Source organism: Onychostoma macrolepis, chromosome 10 (assembly GCF_012432095.1).
Source record: "Onychostoma macrolepis isolate SWU-2019 chromosome 10, ASM1243209v1, whole genome shotgun sequence".
In the NCBI taxonomy this organism is placed as follows: domain Eukaryota; kingdom Metazoa; phylum Chordata; class Actinopteri; order Cypriniformes; family Cyprinidae; genus Onychostoma; species Onychostoma macrolepis.
The window spans coordinates 17,081,603-17,104,382 of NC_081164.1; the positions used below are offsets into that span (position 1 = coordinate 17,081,603).

The window sequence follows — 22,780 nt, forward strand, 5'->3', positions numbered from 1 at the left end:
ATCCAATTAAGCCCCATTGTTATAATGCAGTAACTGCATGTCTTCAGTAGTAGCACTGCAGGAACATCAGCCAGTGCCAGGAATTAAAAACTTGACCTTTGTTCGCACCGAAAAGAGTCCAGTCCACGCATTTTGTCTGTACAGACATTGTTAAGGAGGAATGTTCATGCATCCCATTACCCTTAAGTCTTTGGACAGACAGAAGCATCGCTTCATTTGAATGCGGAAGAGTTGCTTATTGCGCGCACGCGCGCTGTACCGCTGCATTGAACAATGCAGCAAACCTCACTGCGCAGGTGCGCGGCTGCAGGGCATGCGGCTATTTTTAGAAAATGACGTCATCGTGAAATAGAGCGAGTGCGCGCACCCCCCTCCATCTCCCCCTCCACCCTGTTCGCTGGGATTGACAGGACGCTTGCAGCAGCAGCACCCTGAAAGACCAACGAAAAAAAAAAAGAATCGGGCGAAACTTAGAGGATATAGAGGGCTGGGAGGGGAAAGAAAGCGTTACAAAAATATATAGACATACACAAAAATACAAACCTGCACCTTCAACTTTTGGCTCGCCGTTCCACCCTCACGTGCGCGGCTGCTCCAGATTCTGCTCGCGCACTGTGTGCCGTCCGGAGCGCGCGCTCTCTCACACAAACGAGTGTGTTCTGCTGAGAAACGACCGAACCCGGTGAGAACCGACAGCCTTTGACCAGAAAGGATGGCTGATAGGGAACAACTGATCCAAAGAGCCCGTCTGGCGGAGCAGGCGGAGCGCTACGATGATATGGCCTCCGCGATGAAGCTGGTGGGTCATTATTATTAATATACATGCATTCATGCACAATTAGTCTTTAATGAGACGATTGCGATGTAAGACAGATGCATTTATGTTTTTTATTTTATTTTTTTCCTGTTGGATTAATTATGTATGTAATGTTCAAATGAAGGTGCATTTCTAGTGTATGCAATTGAAGAAGCCTTCGCCTTTGTCACGAGCAGGACCTCATTGTTATATATATAATATGCAGTCAAAGGGACAGTCCACCTAAAATGGGAATTCTATTATAATTATTCACCTTCATGTCGCTGCAAACCAGTAAAGATTAGGCACTTTCTTCCCTGAAACACAAAGGGAGATGTTAAGCAGAATGACAGGCTCAGTCTCCATTCACTTTCATTGTATGGAAAACAGATGCAGTGAAAGTGAATGGATGCTGTCAGTCACTAATATTTTGCCCAACCTTTCGTTTTGTTTTCTGCAAAGAAAACAAGTCATGCGGTTGTAAAATGACATGAGGGTTAGGGAAATAATGAAATGTTTTACATTTTTCAATAAATATTTCCTTTAAACGTTGGAAAACAATAAATATGCATTTAACATTAGGATATATTATAATAGGTAATCAACGGGCAAAACAGGACGGATGTCGAAACAAAAATCTAATAAATTGTAGGTTTCGGTTCGGTATCGTACATATCAATCGTTACAGTGGATGAACATGGGCGGCGCTATGACACCCTCATCCACATCCATTGTGCATCCGTGTCTTTAAGAAAATAGATTAAAAAACAACAATAGAGCTGCGTTTTAAATTATGAACGCTGTTATATAATCAAATAAATCTTGACATTTCTCATCAGCTCGAGTTTAATTGTAATCATTTGAAATAAAGCGCAATATGTGACCCAGCAGTGCAGCATCAGCTGTCTGGTTTGACATCCGAGCACAAAGGATGAAAGTCAGTCAGTCTGTCAGTCAGCGTGGGTCAAATAGGACACAGCAGATTTCTACAGTATTTATCTTTTTTTTATCCTTTTTTTAATTAATTTAAGCAACATCACCCTAATCACATTAGTTTGATTTGATTAGATATTGTCATTACTGTGCCACGTTGACTGTTTGACATTGATATTTTCAGTGAAGGGTTCCTACCATAATGGAAAACCTGGAAATATCAAGGAATTTTAAAATGGTGGCTTTCAGATCTGGAAAAGTCAATGAAGTCTCAAATGCCATGGTAGTCATGGCATAAAAAAAAATATTTAATTGACTAAATATTGCAGTTTGAGAGTCAAACCCTTCACAATTATTTGTGACAATCACACTAATCATAAATGACAGTGATTTGATATATTGACATTGCATTAGAAATGCACAATATATCAGTGGTTATATATGTAATAAAGATTATTAACCTTTTTTCATTTATCAGTCTAAAACTACCTATTTTGGTTGCAAATAACATCAGGGATTTTACAGTTCAAACAAACATTTTATATTCCATGTTGGAAACAGTTCTAACCCACCTTTTTCTTCAACGCGGAAGTAAACCTATGGGTGAGACTTCCAGTTCATTAGTCGTTATAGATGAATAACGAGAAGAATAACAACGTGCAGTGACTGGTAAAACTGTTTGCACTACAAACCAATGTGTTCATAATTAAGATAATACATTAAAATAATATCGTAAGACACACAAGTCACGAACTGTTTTGTACAGCTAAAAATAGCTGGACGCGGATGAGACCGGAAGCTAGACCCATAGAATTTACAAACGGTCACGCCCATTTTTACGGCAAGAAAAAGGTGGATAGGCTATTCCAATTAAATTAAGTTATATGAGCTGTGCTCTAAAATCAAACTTTTTACGCAATATTTACTAAATATTTGAAAACAGAATTTGTGCATTATTCTTCAACCAAGAATCTTGATAGATTTTGCTGTACACCATTGTACAGCACTATAATGTTCGAATTTCAAACAAATAATTGCGAACTTAAAGCATTGTAATTGCATTTACTGACCCAACATCTGGACTTCTGCACCATCAGGTCACAGAGCTGAACGAACCATTGTCCAACGAAGACCGCAACCTGCTCTCAGTGGCTTATAAGAACGTTGTTGGGGCCCGGCGGTCATCTTGGCGTGTCGTTTCTAGCATAGAGCAGAAGACGGCAGCAGATGGCAACGAGAAGAAGCTGGAACTGGTGCGTGTCTACCGAGAGACCATTGAGAAGGAGCTGGAGTCAGTGTGCCAAGACGTTCTCACCCTGCTGGACCAGTACCTCATCAAGAACTGTGACGAAACCCAGGTGGAGAGCAAGGTCTTCTACCTGAAGATGAAGGGCGACTACTACCGATATCTGGCCGAGGTGGCCACTGGTGAAAAGAGGGCCTCTGCCGTCGAATCGTCCGAAGGCGCCTACAAAGAGGCTTTTGATATTAGCAAGGGCATGCCGGCCACCCATCCCATCCGCCTGGGCTTGGCGCTCAACTTTTCCGTCTTCTACTACGAGATCCAAAACGCGCCTGAGCAGGCCTGCCAGCTTGCCAAGGAAGCCTTCGATGACGCCATCGGCCACCTGGACAATCTGAACGAGGACTCCTATAAGGACTCCACGCTCATCATGCAGCTCCTGCGGGACAACCTCACCCTGTGGACCAGCGACCAGCAGGACAGTGAAGGAGGAGATGCCAATAACTGAGAGATCAGCCACTTCTAGCTGTAGTAGCACCCATCTGTCCCTTCTACACTGTCTTCTTTGAACCTGCATCTTATTTCTCTCTGTCTGCTCCTTCCTTTCTCCCTCTCTCTTCTCCATTCCATCTTTCCTGTCTCTTTGTGACACCTCAATGCTCTTCTTTGGTTCCTCAGGGCAGCACTTCAGATCCTTGATTACTCTCTCACCTCTTTTTACCCCTTTTCCACCAACAGGATGCCGGTACCCAAACTGGAACCGTTCCACTACAGAAAAGGCGGTTCTGGGATCGAAAAGTGCTGTTGGCCTCTACTAATGTGAATGTAAAACCAAACAACGCCCCTTTATAAAGCATTCAGTTGATGCATGTTGTCATTTTATTCCTTATACATCACCTGTGATGTACTTTGGATGTTAAAATGCATTGCAATTCAAAAAATTCATGAGTAAAAATAAACTAATAAAAATGTGATTATTTCCGAATATCATATATGCAAATTGACTGCTATCATACTTTGGATGTTTAAGTGTACACTTAAAAAAAAAAAAAAAAAAAAAAAGGAAATGATTTTGAAACATTCAGAAATAGTTATGTATTATTTGTGATATGAAGACACTAACTGACATTAATTTGGATTTTTAAATGTATTCTCAACATTCAAAGCATATACAATATCATTTTTGTAATATTTCTCTTGATGGCACTGATTCAGATGATTTTGAATGCTAATTTATGTTCTCAAAATTTGTCATAATATAATAGTAAACAAGTTACATCATTGTTCACCTTTAAGCCAGTTCTGACACCATTTTGGTGAAAAAGAGGGTATTTATCCACTTGTTTTCTCTGTTTTCCAACCTCTTCCTCTCTTCCTGTCCTTGGCCTCTTTTTCTGTATACGATTCTCTCCTTTTTCCCCGCAACGATTCGCTGATAGCCTGCTGGTCTCCACGTGACATTTATTTAGTGTGTACTTGTAAGGACTCGATCTTCGTAGAAACTCTGTAACACTTATTACAGGATGAGATCTTGAGTACATGGCACAGTATAGTGCTAATGTTACACCTTATTACGTTGTTCTTCTTCACTTGTCTTTGATCTGTACCTCCATCACTGCTTAGATGTGTTTGTCTGTCGTTCCCCCAAGCTCACCTTGTACACCTTGCTAGCCCTGTGAATTGTGTATATCTGCTGATCTCATAACAGTATGCTGTCATCAAAAATGTGGGCGGCACTCTGTTATGAGACGCAGTGATCAAAAGTCTTTTGATTAGGATTACATATGCAAGGTTATGTAAGAATGACATTAAAGACATTGCTTACCATGGGAACTCTCAAAATGCAGTCTATTTCTGGCACTTTATTGTGGTCTCACAAATTTATTATTAAATTATACTTTACACTATTTTATACAATTTCACACACGGATTATAAATAATGGTTTTCTTGCTTGTAGTCGACATGAATCTGTCTTCACAACACAAACACATGCACAGTTTGTAGCCATTTTGTTTACTTTTGGCAAAGTGGTGGCAAATTTGTATGAACTTACATAAACTAAAAGATGTCAGGGTGGTACAACTGTCCTGATATAATAAATAAATTTAAAAAAAAGAAAAAGAAAAATTGATGAGAAAGCCCATATGTAGTTTGACATTTTTTATTACTGTTTCTTGGACTAGAAATTATATTTTAACAAATCTTCTTACTGGTTTGAAAAAGTTTTGTCATGTGGTCCGACCAACAAGCATTAAAAAACAAAACAGTAAATTACATCATAGACCCCTATAGACCCTCATGCGTGTCAAGTCTATTTTAATTTTATTAAAATAGATAAGTGGACCTTGCAAGGTTAGTTTAGGGTGTAAAATGTCATGTGGTGTGCCTCCTCAAAATGTAATGAATTAATAATTCATTATATTTTATATTGAAAAATACATTTAATTAAAATAAAAATGATTAAGATGTGTCCACTCACATGTATTCGAGATGTAACGAAAGATTGGTACTTTACTTGACGGTTACACCACATGACATAAAACTGTATAAAAGTTTTTCAGAACTACATGAAACCAACACATTCATTATTCATTAGCTTGTGTGGCCTAGGTGACATCATCTGCGTAGAAAAGTTGTTTCAGGACACAGCTTGTTGATGGAAGATTACTGTTAATCTTTTTTCTCAATGTTGTGCACTGATAAATCGTGCACAATAAGACCAAGATGTGCATTAAGAACACAAAAGTCACTTCTGATTAATAATATCTTGGCTCAATTTCTGAAAACCCATAGTCACCAGCTCTTTGGTCAGCATAATCTTGCTCTTTTTGATTATGTAAATGTTCTGGCACAGATGCCTTTAACCATAGTGATATGCAGGAGTTACATTGTATGATCGATTTATAATAGTATAGTTAAGTGAATAAAATGAAGTTCGTGCAGAAGGTCAAGTGTTTATGACTATAAGACCTTACATCTTAAAGATAAACGTTCATGGCCGTGATGAGATATGACTTGAGATATGACTTTAGGGTCATTTCAAAGGGATTGTTGAGGAGGTGATAAAGCCAAAGCTGTAAACCAGACCTTGTACTCTATGTTCTGTTTTTTAACTTAAATCTGTGCACCTTTAAAAATATGTCTGGACTAAAAGAGAGTAGACTATGAAAATAGGGCAATTTCCTAGTTAGATTTCATAGACATTGAGGTTTGGCTGCTAAACAAGAGGTATCACGATATAACCAACAAGACATGCATGCATCTATTAAGTCATGATTGGTTAATGATTGATCCTTCAGCCACCTGTGTTGTAGCAGGTCTCTAAAGAAGTACGCATTTATCACCTAAACTAAAAGATGATGGCAAAAATCCAGGCAGGTGATGTAATCAATAATGTTTTCTGCTTTTGCTGTATTATAGAGCCAATTGGATAAATTATGCAGCTATAATTGTGTGGGTGTGTTGGTATGGATGTCAGAGTGTGATTTGTATGTGTGTCCTAAAAAAATGTATGTGTTTGTGTGTGTGCACCTGTAATGTTTGAGAGAGAGAAATTATACTGTACTGCAAATCACAAATCCCACCGCTGTGTATGCCAGCAGAGCTTTGCTGAAATCTAATGGGAAAAGTTTGGTACTGCACCCAAACAACATCTTACTAAAAGCAAATTTTTTGAGATATCATCCTCAAATTTGGAACACCGCTTGTTTAGATTTATGGCTTTGACTTTCTAGAAATTTTTTTGTGTTCAACATGTTTTACAAAATATATATTTTATATAAAAAATTGCTCATAAATCATTTTCATAAACTTAAACCTTTTTAACTTTTAAAACTTTTTAAAACTTTAACTTTTTAACTTCAGTAATAATCTGCCAAGGGTCTTCTTTAAAATGAGACCAAACTTAAGTCAGTACTCCCAAGCTTCAAACTTTTATGACAATTTTTGGACATGGACATTTTTGTCCTCTATGAACCTATGTGCAACTTTTTTTAATTGACGCCCAAGGGTTAAGAGTCTTAACCAGAATCCACTTTATTCCAAGAGTCCACTAACGTCCAAATAATTCAGAATCAACTCCAGAGTTTGTTCAGATCCATGAGTCTGCCCAGGACTCCACTCCAGCCCCTGAGTCCATGCCAGTGTTGGTTACAGCCCCTGAGTCCATTCTAGTGTTGGCTCCAGCTCCTGAGTCTGGTCCAGTGTTGGTCCTAGCCCCTGAGTCCATTCTAGTGTCAGCTCCAGTCCCTGAGTCCACTCCAGTCCTAGAATTCAATAATGAGTCCGCTCCAGTACTACCTCTCAGTAACGAGTCCACTCCAGCCCCAGAGATCAGTATTAAGGTTGTCACGATTTCTAAATGTATATGGGAGCCCACTCTAACCTCTAAATTGGCATGGGAGGCCACACACCTTTGAAATAACCCTAAATTTAATTCTAGTCCTCGAGTCCGTAAGAGAATGCCCCCAAGACCATAAATCCATACCAGAGCCCTTAAAGGGGTGTAAAAGATGGGTTGTTTTGTGCGCTCAACGGATGAACAGTGTGGGAACAGAATTTAAGGGGAAGACTTTCAAGGTTGAAAGTGGTACAAAATAACACCACTGTCTCTTGGGAAAATACAGAGAGTCTATTCATTTACTTTTGAATACTGGTGTTTTTCCATTGGAGTGTAAACTAATTAATGTAGCAGATTTGATGTAACTATTTTGATGTAACCATTCTTAAGGTGCAGAATTCTGACGCCACATTGATTGTGAAACCTCTGAGATATTGTTAAACAATAACTCATCTTTTTCTGTAATTAAAACGAAGTGCACCCAATTGGGAGGGGGAGCGAGCCTGGCCAGTTTGCTTTCTCTCTCACTTGGAGGGTTGTTCTTAAACCGCACCTAATTTTTAAGTATAAAAAAGGGGGTTTCTTTCAGAAACAGTGGAAGCTCAGCCGTGGGATAAGTGCACGTCGCCCAGCATTCTCGGACAAGTGTTGGTCTTCTACTGTGACTGACACTGGCTCCCCAGTCTTTTGAAAGTGAAGATGATGGCACGGCTCTGAGGTTGTATATTGGTTATAATACTTTGCTTTAGTTTTAGTGTATGCTCGAATTTGTGTATTATTCATTTACGATTATTATCTTTTATCCATTTACTCATGATCATTCTTATTATGCACTGGTTTATGATTATTCTTCTTTGATGTGTTTATATTTGATTATCATTATTCGTTTATGCATTTACCTATGATCATTATCAGTATTATTGATATCAGCTGTGTAACAACAATAAACAGTTGTATTGCTTGATTAGTATGGTGTACGGACCTTTTATTGGCACCTTCTTTTGCTGATTAGCACCACAATTGTCTCACATCAGTTTTGAAAACAGAAATCATACTAAGACAAGGGGACATCAGATGCCCATTTTCCACAAGCTGTTTTTAGTCCATGTCGCTTTAAATGCTAATGAGCTCTGCTGACCCCGCCCCTCTCTTCCATGGGGTGATGAGCAGACTGCAAACTTCAGCCGCAAAACTGGCTAACAAGCACAAATTAGGAAAGGTGATTTGCAAAGATTCATAAAAACTCTTATACTCACTTCTTCTGTAGATGAAGCTGGATCACGAATGATTCACGCGAACATAGATGGATTTAGGCAGATCGGGATCTGCGCATTCCCTTAAAACGTTAATCCTCTGCGTCTTCAGCGGCTCAGATGTCAGGAGTAAATGACGACTGCTATATTCATTATTACACCCAACAACAAAACACTTCAATCGCTTAATCGGTTAATCCAATCGCTTGTCTTCCCCTGCACTGGAGTCGACACAATGGTGGACAGCTCTCAGCTCACTCAGGGCGGGTCTAAAGTAAGCCGGTCTTGTCAATCTATCGTTGGAGCGGCCTGTACAGAACTACGCCGTTCTGACAGGAATTTCAGAACAGCCTGATTTGAGAAAGGGGATTGTAAAATAGGGATTTTAAAAAAACCACTGGGTGGATTTTTATCATTATAGGATGGATGTGTACATACACTTCCAACACACATTTATGTTCAAACAACTTGTAAAGTGAATTTTGCATCTAATGACCCCTTTAGCTCTGTGCCCGCTCTCGTCCCCGAGCTCAGCCTAGTGCCCGCTTACGGCCCTGAGTTCAGCCTAGTACCCGCTCTACCTCCAGAATCCTCAACTCACAGGGCAACCAAACCAGAATCTCCGGCTATCATGAGTGTTATTCCTTAGTCTCCTGATGTCATAGCCATCATGCCAATGCCTAGCCGATTGTTCCCAGCTTGGAGGATTCTGAATTCCTTCAGATTCCTTCAAATTCTGAGTGTTCATTTATCCCTCTTACAGCTTAAGCCATAATGTGTTTTTGGGCTGCACACTGCTCTCCCACTCTCAGCGAAGTAGAGGTGTTCACGCCCACATTTTCTTTCTGTCAAGATACGATCATGGAGGTCTTCTTTCTGTCTGTCTGTCTGTCTGTCTGTCTGTCTGTGACCAAAGAAGTCATCCCCGAGTTACTTGGCTGACCTGATGTGGCCACAGTGGCTGATGGAATCTTCTGTGCTCCTGTCTTCTGTGCACAAACTTCCCTTAAAGGAACACTCCACTTTTTTTGAAAATAGGCTCATTTTCCAACTCCCCAAGAGTTGAGTTTTTTCGGAAATCATCTCTTCTGTCTTCTTTGTATTTAAAATAAGATTATTTAAATCATACCACTCTACAAACCTTTAACGCTTTAATATTGACGGATCAGAATTCTCATACAAAGTACTTTATCATCTGAAAATTTCGCAATGAAATTATTTTTATTACAACTCAAACACTCAGTAGTATGCAATGTGAAAAGTACAAGAGAACTGACACATCCCTGTTGAACACCTGTGGTGATACTTTTGATATAAAGTGTGGTTGACTTTAACCTGTTGAGTCCGATTAGTTAAGAATGATAAATGTAACTTGATTAAAAAGGGATTCACATTCACATGTTTTTAATTTATGAATTAAAATGTGGGGCTTTAATCATATTAAAAGCTGAACTGAAATCCACAAATAATATATGGTTTCGTATTTTTCGGATCTTTGGTGATAAAATTAATAATTGAAAAAATGAAATGTCAAAATGCCAAAAATGAAAATTTGCCCATGATTTATTGACACTCAAGCCATCAGGTGTACATGACTTTCTTCTTTCAGAGGAATACAATTGGAGTTATATTAAAAAAAAAAAATGTCCTGGCTCTTCAAAGCTTTATAATGGGAGTGCAATAAAGTGCATCCATCCATCATAAGAAGTGTTCCATGCAGCTTAGAGGTTATTAATGGCTTTCTGAAGCGAATCAATGCATTTTTGTTAGAAAAATATCCATATTTAAAACTTTATAAACCATAATCTCTATCTTCCGCTAAATGATGTTTTATTAACAAAGTTCGGTTTTGCTTTGTTTTGCTCTCTTCTCTGCGCTTCTGCGATTGTCACTTCTGCATTCATCACTGTGTTTGCCTACGTCCTACGTCATCCGCTGTAACATGTGTACAACAGTTAGCGTTAAACTAGAGATATAACGTTTTTAAGCTTTATAAAGTTTTAAATATGGATATTTTTCTTACTCAAACACATCGATTCAGAAGGCCTTTATTAACCCCCCAGAGCAGGGGTCAGGAAACTTTTTCGAACAAAGAGCCATTTTTTTTTTTTTTGGTTAATGCATTTTTCCAAAAGAGCCAAAGTAATAATAATAATGACTATATATATATATATATATATATCACAGAAAACATCCAATCAGAAGTGGATTGAGTTCTGTTTCGTGGCTTTGAGTTTTTAATACTGTCTGTCTTTTTAATATCAAGAATGTCCCACTCTTTACTGTCTCATTAATTCATGTTCCTTTATTAATAACGCTAACAGTCCCACCCGCTGAAATCTGAAAAAGCGAAAGTAACCGGCGAAATGTTTCAAAGTATAAAATAAACAAAGTATTTTTCAGTCCTGTCACTTTTTTTTTTTTTTTTACATACTTTTACAATTTTTCTGCTGTTCAAAAAATCTTTCTTTTCACTATTACCACAAAGCTACGAATCTGAGCTCAGGAGCTGTACATTACCATAGAAACCTCGATGGTTTGCTCTTGACTCTCGCGAACAGCTCTGAACGCGCACTGAACACGCACTTTAGCCGGTACAGAAAATGTATTATTATTTTATATGTATATGTAGAGCTTATGTATTCTCTACAACAAAGGAATTGCTGATCTCTAGTGATGTCTGATTTTTGTAATAGATCATTTGTTGGTAAAGGGTGAGAGATCTGGCGAGCAACATGATTTTTGTCAAGGAGCCATGTGTGGCTTGCAAACCATAGGTTCCTGACCTCTGCCCCAGAGCCATGTGGAGCACATTTTATGATGGATGGATGCACTTTATTTTGTTTCAAAATCTTAACCACTATTCATTGCCATTATAAAGCTTGGAAGAGCCAGAACATTTTTTTAATATAGGCTATATATAACTCCAATTATATTCGTCTGAAAGTCATATAAAATCATATACACCTAGGATGGCTTGAGGATGAGTAAATCATGGGGTAATTTTCATTTTTGGGTGAACTATCCCTTTAGTTGACTAAAAACAATAATTAAGACACAAATGATGTGGCTGCTGAAATGTCCTCTTACTTGAACCCAGTCTCACACTTGCTATACACCTGCTATACGAGTTAATCATTAATGATTCTCAATCTCAGGTTTTTGACAACTCACAATCACACTTTCATAATTAACTCTGAGAAGGTCACACCCATCTCTAGACGCACATATATAATTGAATGCATACACACGCACAAACACATACCTGCAGGTGAGTATCTCATCCAGTTGTCTTTACCGTTGTGTCAGAGAGGGATGCAGTGTGCTGTTCCACTGGCCCTTTAAACATCAGCAAAATGGGTGAAGAATATTTTGGATTCTCTTGGACTCGCAATGAGAACAGAAAAATGTCACCATACATATTAACAATCCAGCGGACATCTCAGTGATTGTTATATATTTTCTGCTGGTTCTGGCTGTAGGAATATGGGTAAGTGGTCAGTAACTTCTATCTACCTATAAAAGATTTTTCTACCATTGACAGACTTGTGAATTGTTAACCTTGCATCAACATATAAATGTAACGTACATATAAATGGCTGTATAAGATTAATGCAGAAAGTTAATATATACTGTAATATAATAATAATAATATAATAATGCATTTTTGCAAGTTGTTTTGCAAAAAAAAATTAAAAAGCTACATTCCTTTAGAAAAACAGATTTTTCAGATATAATAAAACATAATATAATGCATATTTTTTTAATGAACTGTTCCAATCATGTTTTTTATATTTCTTCATATGTAATTAACTATTAATGATACTTCAATCTGTTTGAAACTAAAAATAATTATTTACAAATTTTTAGTAATTATTTTACTAAAATATTTACAAATTAGTCTTAAGTGTATTGACTTTTTCTACATGTATTTGTCCATCTGAAATCCATATAATTTTAAAACCTCTCAAGAAAATTCAAACATATTTAATCTAACAACAAACAAAGCCATTGTACACCAATCCATCAAGCAAATGTGATGTGTTTATATGAAATGTGTTTGATCCTGCAGCTATGATGTCATACATAAAGTTAGACACAATTTTGTCTAATATTTAATGTATCTAGAACTGTACATAGGCTGAATTTAATGGCTGTTTCTGCCCAAAGGCAATGGTACGGACCAATCGAGCCACAGTAGGAGGCTTTTTCTTGGCTGGCAGAAGTATGGTGTGGTGGCCGGTAAGTAAACGGGTTGCTTTAAACCTTAAAAACATTTTGTTTCATACTGAGAATATGATGGACATCGACAAAACTACACATTTGTATCTGTGCTGATTATGTATCTGTCAATAACATGACGAGTGACTTCACATTATCACAGATATGGCATGATAATAACTCCCTAACTGCCCCTCCAATTCAGAACCTTGATATCATGATACCGTGAATGAAGTCTTTTATGGGGCCATAATGCACTGATGCCAGATGCGACCCACAATACATTACAGCTGAAAGTAATGATGTGGTTTGCTGATTCAAGTTTTATGGAGCTGTCAAGCTTTGATCCATGCTAAAGTTATCACCGTATATCAAATTTTGAAGGTTTTCATTTGTTATTATGAAGTTTATTGTTCCAGTCATTATTGTTTGAGTTACACCTTAGAGTGTGTATAGAAGCAGTGTTTTTTTATAGCTTATCATTATGGCGATTGCCAGACAGTGTTGGGCTAGTTACTCAAAAATGTAATATATTTCTCATTAGTTACTCCTTTCAAAAGTAATATTGTTACTTTAGTTATTACTTTCTGGCAACAGTAATTAGTTACACTACTAGTTACATTACTTTTTCTTCATGCCCCACAGAAGTTGTAACTGTGTATCTTCCACAAAATTCTTCTAGAATGTTACTAATAACATATTCCTGCCTTATCATATCAAATATTTCCTAAGCCCCTTTCACACTGCACGTTGATCCCGGAAAATTGCCGGTGTGCCTTCTGTGTGAACGCAAACACATCCCGGGACTGATTCCGGGACCAACGTGCAATGTGAAAGGAGCTTAGGAAATATTTGATATGATGAGGCAGAAATATGTTATTTGTAACATTCTAGATTTATTTTCATAGTTTTCACAGCTCGCACATGCATGTGATATCCCCAGTGCAGCAGGCAAGCTTGGAATATGGAAAAGCTTACATTCAGCAGATAGAAATACTGCATTATATTGATTTTGTCAGGATAAAAGATGATCTGAACACTATTTATTTACCTATTTAAACAAGCTCAACCTACCGCACAATGCACGCAAACTAACCTCACTGGCTTTGTGGGAACTCAGGCGTGCTTGCAACACGTGTTACCAAATCTTGCACACATCAAACAAGCACGTCCGAGCTTCCGTTTACCAGTTCTGAATGTGTGTATGTGTGTTAATTGATGTGAATAAAAGTCTAAATCTGTTAGGTTCTATAGAGCAATTGTGTCTCGTTTTTTCGAAATCAAAATTTGAGCAAGTACATAACCAGCCAGTGTTCAAAACTATCGCCTTACTGGAGTAATTAAATGTATCATTTTGATGGCGGATTGTAATCCAGAAAGAATTATGTGTTTATGAAACACGTGACTTCAATTAAATTATATTCCAGTTTTAAATGTGCATCTGATTACAGATAGCTGGGATTACATAAAATTTGCATTTTAAAGAGAACCAGTTCAAAGGAAGAATAATTTTCTTTTTGGGTCAAAGAATTTATATGAAATTCGAAAAGTATGACAATTAGAGATTAGACTGTACAGAAATTGAAATCTACATGCTCATATACACTATATAGTCATGCAATGCTGATGTTGTTAGCATTAACAATTTGAGAACAAAGTATAACAATAACAATAATTTGCACAGTTTGATGTGATATTATGAGCTAACCGATTGTTAGATTTGATCACCTTTGGTAGCACGATTTATTGTAATTCTTTTTTCCTCAATTGGTCAGAACATACGTGGCAGACTTGTTACTTACTTGTAACAGAGATGACAATATCTAGTGAAAATTCTTATTTGGGTCATATATTCCTAGACATAGGCTAGAATCTGTGATTCCTAAGTACAGTATCCACACCCGTGCAGTGACTGACATTTGCGTTTAGCCATTTTGCAGACGCTTAAAAGCGACTGACAGCCACACATACACATCAAACATTAGATTCATCCACGCTGGAGCCATGCCAGTGCACAACCCACATAATAAAGATAATTGTGCACATGACTGCAATTGCAGGTTTTCAAACAGAGATTTGAAAACAAAGAGGCAAAACTTACAGACTGCAGCTTTAAATAGAGTATTCAAAAAAATTGGTTTTCTAATATAAATTTCTAATTATAGGTACAAAGATTAAACTGTAAAAAGGGATTTATTAAGACCTTTTGAACCTTTTGTTCAGTGTAACAGAGTGCTGTATAGTGCTGACAGACAAGAGGATAAAAATGGACACTTGTGTCAAGTTGATGAGGATGTAGTCAAAGCTTTGAAATGTAAACAAACAGAAAGTCAGATAAATTCAATGCACATTTAAGCTCAAAAACACTGACTAATTATTTTTCCTTTCACAGACCCTGCGATGAAGAAGTTTTCAAATAGCACAGTGGATTTAAAAATAAAATAAAAACTTGCACTTTGTGCACTTCTGTGCTTTATTTATTTATTTTGTTCAGTAACTTCAGTTGTTTTTGTTGTTGTTCAAAAATGTGCATTGTGATGCATTTTTATTCACTGATGGAATATTCATAATGTACTTTCCCGTAATACGGGTATAACTAGAATATTCTACAAATTCTACAAGTAGTTCTGTCAAATAATTTCACTAATCTTTATTTTAATTTATTATAATTATTTTGGTCAAGAGTTTATATATGCTGCTGTACTTTTTAAATGTACTCAAGGAATTTGTTGTAATGTACACAACAAGGTACATTAAACATTTTGTAGATGTGAAAGTGTGTGTCATTTTTATTGGATGGTTTTTGCACTTAACATACCATTTTGAATGCTGAAAAACTAACAGTGGCTCTTGTAGTGTACTGGTTATGCATTTCTTATGAACTGATGTGCTATTTAAAATGTTCTTGAAGAACATTAATGTGAAGCTTAAAATATATTCTAACTGTAATTCAAGAAGTATAAAATTGTATTTTAATAAATTGTAAAGAAGTACAATAAAATTACACTAAAGTGGTTGAATTTTAACACAACTAAATATGTTAATGTGATTCCACCCCACCCCCCAGGTTGGAGCCTCTCTCTTTGCAAGTAACATTGGAAGTGTGCATTTTGTGGGGATAGCAGGAACTGGAGCAGCTGCTGGTATTGCTATTGGAGGATTTGAGTGGAATGTATGTTTAAAAAAGTATTTAAAAAATACATTTAAGATATTTAATCATTTTGGTATGTGACAACATTTCATGTTTTAGCCTATTTTGACTAGATCATTAAAAACGAAAAATAATATTCTGTAAGTATTTTGGTTTTAAATCATTGTAAGTATTATTACAGACAATTAATCAGTGTTATCAGTGTTGTTTTATTATTATTCAAATACTATTATAATAATTATTAATATTTTGTATTTAGTCATACTTATTTTTTAAATATATTTCTGTTTAGCTTTATTTATTTATTATATTTTTGAGTTTTAATTTTAGTCATTAAGCATGTCAACAGCTTACTGTATTTTATATCAGTACATTTCTGTTTCTTAAGTTTACATTAGTCATCTTAAATTGTATTTTATTCCAGTTTCAAGTAAAAAAAAAATTTTTAAGTAGCTTCAAATTTTGTTAGCAGTAACAGTAACAACACTGACGAGAATAGGTCTAGAAAACTTCAAACCAATTGTATCTTTTTCATTTGTTTCCTCAGGCTCTTGTTGTTGTGCTTTTTCTGGGATGGCTCTTTGTGCCCATCTACATAAAGGCTGGGGTATTCTTACATTTCTTCCTCTTCAACTGGGATTGCAGAACAAACTTTTCAAATATTGCTGACTTACACAGCATGAATGTGTCAGCCACTTTATCTTTGCGTTATCATTTGTATGACCCTTTATTCTCTTTATCTACAGGTCGTGACCATGCCAGAGTACCTGAAGAAACGCTTTGGTGGGCAGCGGATCCGTATCTACCTCTCCGTGCTTTCCATATTTCTCTACATTTTCACCAAAATCTCTGTGAGTCCAAAATCTGTCTCAACCCTTACAGAAAATAACTGGTATCATATGGTAATTGTGTGGTACTTTGAGAGGTAGCCGACATTCAATACTCAGACATACCCTCAGCAGTGTAACATGCTACAATCAAACAAAAGTGATTTTAAACAGCATTTTGATAAATCATTTATTTGATTTTATGAATGCATGGACTATTTGTAATAAAAATAAAAAATAAAAAAAAATACAAGGTCTTTATTACTGAAATAAAATTCATTTGCTGCTGTCTGTCCAGCCTTGTTTACATCAGATCTTCACTATACACTGGTTATAGTCTGACAGTTGATTTGAAATGGCTGTGATGTCACACATTTGCACCACACCTCCATTTTTTGTTCTTCCCTTTTTTCACCTCTCAGGCAGACATGTATGCAGGAGCCATTTTCATCAACCAGGCTCTGGGACTAAACATTTACCTGGCTGTTGTTATTCTGCTGCTCATTACAGCTCTTTATACAGTAACAGGTATGTTGCCTGAAATACTGCACACTTTAAACTGACACATTGCACTGTTACATATTCTACATTAGTGGTTCACTCTCACTTTATACATACATACAGATAAATAGATAGCCAACAATAAACTCAGAAATCATCCTACCAGCTGTAAATGTTTATATGAGCTGTGGCTGAGAGTGTTTGTTTCTGTGACTGATAAACTGCAGTTGCTAAGGCTTTAGAGGCCCAAAGAATATTAATACAACGCTGCCACACAATCAATTTCTGAATTAAAATGCATATAGAGAGCATGTAGTCAAAAGATGTTATGGTGATACAACTGTCCTGATATTGTAGAAGAGAAAAAGATTTACTTTCTTAAAAAGAAAAAATAATTAAATAATATATTTCATTCATGAGAATTATTCATGAGAAATCTCACTCTATATATAAACAATTTTTTACTGCTTATTAATATTTGAATAAGTCCAAAGTCATGTGGTGCGACCAACAAGTAAAAATGTGCAGAAAAAAACATGAAATTATATGATAGAGGACCCCTGCAGAACCTCATTACTGTGGGTAAAGGTCAAAGTTTCTTAAAATATCAAATAATTCTATATTTTATGACAAGGCAAGTTTAGTTCACCCTTGTGGAAAAATAAATACATGCCAAGTTGTTTCATGAAATTCTAGATGGCGCAGGCTGATGGGTCTTAACATAACTGATCATATTCACAGCATTAAACTTGGCAGAAGCTGATTGGTTCATGTTGCATATGCAGCCAATGAGCTTACTGCTTTACATTTAAATGGATGGTTAGCATCCAATTGAGCATTTTGCAGTTTCCCTCCCATAGTTCCTCTGAAACCCTTCACCTTCCCCAGCTCCACCTGCTACGGGTTATTTTATTTGTGCAGCAGCAGTATGTCTTAAATGCTCACAGCGCTGTATCACTGTATGCAATGACAGTAGCAAGTTCCTGTACTTGCTTGCAGCAGCGATAATCTACAACTTCAAAAATAACCAACAGCAGCAACAGTGTAGCAGATCTATTCTGCTAAGACCAAATACACATTTTCACATCCATTACCATGCTAAAATCTTCCAAGAGTTCTCATGACAGAAATACTTTTTTTTTTTTAATTATGGAAATAAGATACTGTACTAATATAATATAGTGAATATATAAATTTTTTTTTTTTTTTTTTTACAATTACAGCAGGTTGTAAAATTGTGGGGAAAAAATAAAAAATCTTTACAAAATAATGATTAAGATGTTTACACTAACATATATTAAAGTAAGGAAAATGTTATTAATTTTTACTTGATGGTGACCCCACATGACATATTTAGGATCATTAAACTGAAAACCTTTCTTGACAATGCTATAAACATTTTTTAATTAAATCCACATGAATGCAAAGAGTACATTTCTAAGAACTTAATTTTCCTTTTGCTCGGATGATTTTCATTGACCTTCACGGTTTCTTTGACAGGTGGTCTAGCTGCAGTCATCTACACCGACACCCTGCAGACCATCATCATGGTTGTCGGATCATTCATTCTTACAGGCTTTGGTATGTCTGTTCATGTTTTTGTAATTAAACACTTTGGACACTGCTCAGTGTTTACTTGATTCAACATCAACTGTTTTCTTTCAGCGTTTAATGAGGTGGGGGGCTATGAGAACCTCAAAGACAGATACATGACTGCGATCCCATCAGTGGTAGGTGTGAACATCAGTGAAGAGTGCTACACTCCTCGTGCAGACTCCTTCCACATCTTCAGAGACCCCATCACTGGTGATCTGCCCTGGCCTGGGATGGTCTTTGGTCTTACTATCCAGGCCACCTGGTACTTTTGCGCTGACCAGGTACTGATCCATTTACTGTACACACCACACCACAACTATAATGATAACAGCACAAAGGAACAATATAGACGGAGTCATTTTCAGAACTTTTTTTCAGCTGATGAACAAAACACTGACAGTCAATCAAAATTCACTTGACTTTAACGAGCTTGAGCATTTAAAGTAGCAGACAACAAAACTGCAGCACACGTTTATAGTAAACAGAACATTAACGTGCATTGGTGTGGACGTTAATATAGTTATAGTTATAGTTATAGTTATTGATAGTTATTGTTCTTGATATCTGATCAGTAAAACTTTCTGCCCAGCTAACAGGACATGGACATTTTGCTAACATTTCCATTAAGTTTTGAAACACTGAGTCCTCAATAGGAACTAAGCAGTAGAAGATACACACATGGGACTGCCAGAGGGAGTCACAACATATGGAGCACTAACCCAACACATTTGTTCAATTGAGGGATACTTACAAGTAATGGTTCCTCTGCAAAACTCAGCTGCGTGTGAGTCCTTGACTGATGGAGAGGGTAGTCTCTAAAGGGAGTACAGCAGTCAACATTTGAAGTGGATCAAAAAAGTTCATCAAAGTTGTCCTAAGACAAGAAAGCATTTTGTTTTTAGGATTTTGGACAACTTTGATGAAAAGTTTTGATCCACTTCAAATGTTGAGTACTGTAGTGGGAACCTTGGGCACATATCCAGGTCAGGGTCTCAGGACAATGTGAGAGTCTGCTGGCCCAAAATCTAGGCATGTTTCATTGACAGAGAGAGCTTACAGATCCCCAACCATCTTGAAGTGAGCGCAGTCAGAAATGCCATATTCAAAGAGAGGATACTAAGCTCAACTGACTGAAGGGGCTCAAACGGATCTCTCTGTAAGGCCTGAAGGACCACTGAGAGATCCCAAGATGGGATGAGGCATGGTCTCGGAGGATTCAACCTCCACACACATCTCAGGAATCTAATAATCAGATCATGTTCCCCACCAATCTGGCACCCACAGTGTCATGGTTCGCTGCTATAGCGGCCACGCACAGCTTGAGTGTAAATGCAGATAGGTGCCTGTCCAGGCCCTCCTGAAGGAAGGATAGCATTGACCAAATGCCACATCTCTGGGGGTCCTCCCTCTGGAAAGAACACCAGTTAACAAAAATGTGCCATTTCAGGTTGTACAGCTGTCTCATAGAGGGGGCCCTAGCCTGAGTAATGGTATTCATCACTCTGGGTGAAAGGCCTCTGAATTCCTCCTCGTCCCACCTATGGACCAGACATGGAGGTTCCAGAGGTCTATGTGTGGGTTCCAAATTGTGCCCTGCCCCTGAGAACTGAGGTCCCTCCTCAGGGGAATATGCCAGGGAGGAGCTGATGTCGTAAGCATAAGCTCAGAGAACCAGGTCGTGTTGGGCTAACACATAAAAACCACTAGGACCTGTTCCGCAACCTCTCTGAATTTGCACAGTGTCTGTGCCATGAGGTAACCTGTTGTGAGAGTGAATCTGCTGCATGGCTGAGCTCAATGTGAGTGGCCCACAGAGATTTGAGTCTCCGCTGACTTCAAGAAAAGAGATGGTGGGTGAGTTGTGACATCTAATGGGACCGGATACTGCCCTGCTGGATGATATAAGTTACCGTTGCTGTGTTGTCTGTCAAGACCAGCACGTGCTTTCCCGGAATCAACGGTCGAAACCTCCTCAAAGCTCGATGCACAGCCAATAACTCCAGGCAGATGATATTCCAGTGCAGATGAAGACCTATCCAGGTCCCTGAAGCTGCACACCCATTGCACATAGCGCCCCAGCCTGTCTTGGAAACATCTGTTACTACAATGCCTGTAGAAACAAAAGATCCTTCCAAGGCTGAACTTGCAGTGACATTCCTGTGTGATGGCCATGCAGTGTGTGCCACAGCATCATGCCCATCTCGTATTCCAGCATGAAGCCAGTGCTGAAGTGGTCTTATTTGCATCAACCCAAGTGCCGTGACCGTGCTATATATAATGCTATATTCTCCAGGAGCCTCTGCGAGGTACTGTTTTTTTGTACTTGAACATTCTCAAGCAATTCAGCACTGAACAAGCATGATCCCCTGAAAGGTGTGCTGTCATGGTGACCAATTCCACACTGAAAAAGATTCCAATTCCATACCAAAAAAAGATGTACAGGACTGGGGAGAGTTTGATCTTTTCACAGTTGACCTGAAATCCCATTTGGGTGCTCGAAAACCATGTCCCTGTGTGCATACATCACCTCTCAAGAGTGAGCTAATGTTAGCCAGTCATCAAGGTAGTTGAGGATGCAAACGCTCACTTCCCTTAAGGGGCAAGGACAGTTTCTGTGGCTTTGGTGAGGAGGCAGGGACTGGCCAAAGGGGAGGATCTTGTACTGGTATAGCCATCCCTCAAAGCTGAACCACAGGAACAACCTGCCTTGGAAGGATTGAGACATGAAAGTACACGTGCTTCAGATCTATAGTCGCAAACCAATCCCTCTACCTGACACATTTTAACGTGTTTCAGGATAAACATCTTGAACGGGAGACTGTAAAGGGCCCAATTCATTACCCTAAAGGATCAATCTGAGCCCCCCAGCCTTCTTGGGTATAACGAAGTAGGGGCTGTAAAACCCCTTCTCCACCTCAGCTGGAGGACAGGCTCCCGACCTTGCCCTTCTACATCTGAGTGCGAGGCCTCAATGATGTGCACTGAAGGAGAGCAATGTCCTCAGTGGAACAACATTCGATGTACCTGAGGCAGGGTTCCTGCGACATTGTGGAGCAAGACTCATCATGCCAAAAGACATTAAGTCCCTCACTATGCATGATGATAGGTGAGCAACACCAACTTTTCTCCTCAGGTCTGTTGAATAAGCCAATTTGCCAATTTTTCATCAGCTCATTGTGCGCTTCCGGGAAGAAAGAAACTGGGGCGGAGCGCGGCTAAAAACAGCTAAGCACAGCAGTGAAGGCTCCACTCAACCATCTCAGCGTTAGGCTCAGACTTCTCCAACCGCACATGCTCTCCAGTAGAGTTTCTGGTTAAGTTTGAGAACCTGCCTCAGTGATCAGGATGAGGATGAGTTGTCTATCACAGCACCCGGAAGTGCCGTTTTAGTCCAGTCATCTGCTTCCGACCAGTCAGACCAGCCCTCTGATGCTGCAAAGACAACTCACCCTCATCCCTATCACTGAAGTGGGTTGAAGGAACGAGAGGCTCGTGGGAAATCATCCGGTGGAACTGCTCCCGCATCTTCTCCTTGTTCTCCTTAAGTGCACGTTATCGAAGCCTTGTACCCGGAAGTACTTCTAAGGGCCAGGACAGGAAGCAGCTAAGGTCACTCGTGGTCTTTTTAAAAAACAACACAAGCCGTGAGTCTGATGTACCGATTGCAGTGCCTTCACAAGAAGGACATAAACCATCCACAGAAGCTGCTTCGGCTTGGGCACGGCCCAAAAACAGAGCACACTCTGTGCCTGTCAGAGTGTGAGATGTATAAACTGCAGCCAGAAGGACATGGTCGGGAAGGCATGGTGTGCAATACACAATACGCTCTTTTAGAGAAATTGCTCTTTTAGAGGAATTTTGCTCGCAAAGTTTGCTGTTAAAGCACCCAGGGGCACTTTCACTACATTTATCTGTGTAA

The 22,780-nt window shown here is 38.3% G+C and overlaps 2 protein-coding genes across 4 annotated transcripts in view; both read left to right on the forward strand.

The window, feature by feature from the left end:
• The first annotated feature begins 400 nt into the window (after positions 1–400).
• Positions 401–4,039, forward strand: ywhah (tyrosine 3-monooxygenase/tryptophan 5-monooxygenase activation protein, eta polypeptide). Its single transcript, XM_058788413.1, has 2 exons — positions 401–799; positions 2,827–4,039. Exons 1-2 carry the CDS (start codon positions 713–715, stop codon positions 3,478–3,480), a joined length of 741 nt encoding a protein of 246 aa, XP_058644396.1. The 5' UTR covers positions 401–712; the 3' UTR covers positions 3,481–4,039.
• A 141-nt stretch (positions 4,040–4,180) lies between these two features.
• Positions 4,181–22,780, forward strand: part of LOC131547772 (sodium/glucose cotransporter 1-like) — a 34,513-nt gene continuing 15,913 nt past the window's right edge. Inside the window, exons 1-7 of one of the 3 annotated variants that reach the window (XM_058788411.1) lie at positions 4,181–8,030; positions 15,854–15,958; positions 16,485–16,544; positions 16,684–16,788; positions 17,191–17,292; positions 18,766–18,846; positions 18,931–19,142. In XM_058788411.1, coding sequence (XP_058644394.1) covers positions 16,511–16,544; positions 16,684–16,788; positions 17,191–17,292; positions 18,766–18,846; positions 18,931–19,142 — 534 coding nt within the window. In that variant the 5' untranslated portion in view covers positions 4,181–8,030; positions 15,854–15,958; positions 16,485–16,510. Of the gene's footprint in view, positions 8,031–12,711; positions 12,808–15,853; positions 15,959–16,484; positions 16,545–16,683; positions 16,789–17,186; positions 17,293–18,765; positions 18,847–18,930; positions 19,143–22,780 lie in introns of those variants that run through there. The other 2 variants (XM_058788412.1, XM_058788410.1) reach the window with 2 other exon arrangements.

Coding starts and splice junctions, on each gene's coding strand:
- ywhah (XM_058788413.1), top strand. CDS start 713: ATGGCTGATAGGGAACAACTGATCCAAAGAGCCCGTCTGGCGGAGCAG. Junction 800..2,826: donor TGGCCTCCGCGATGAAGCTG/GTGGGTCATTAT, acceptor CTGCACCATCAG/GTCACAGAGCTGAACGAACC.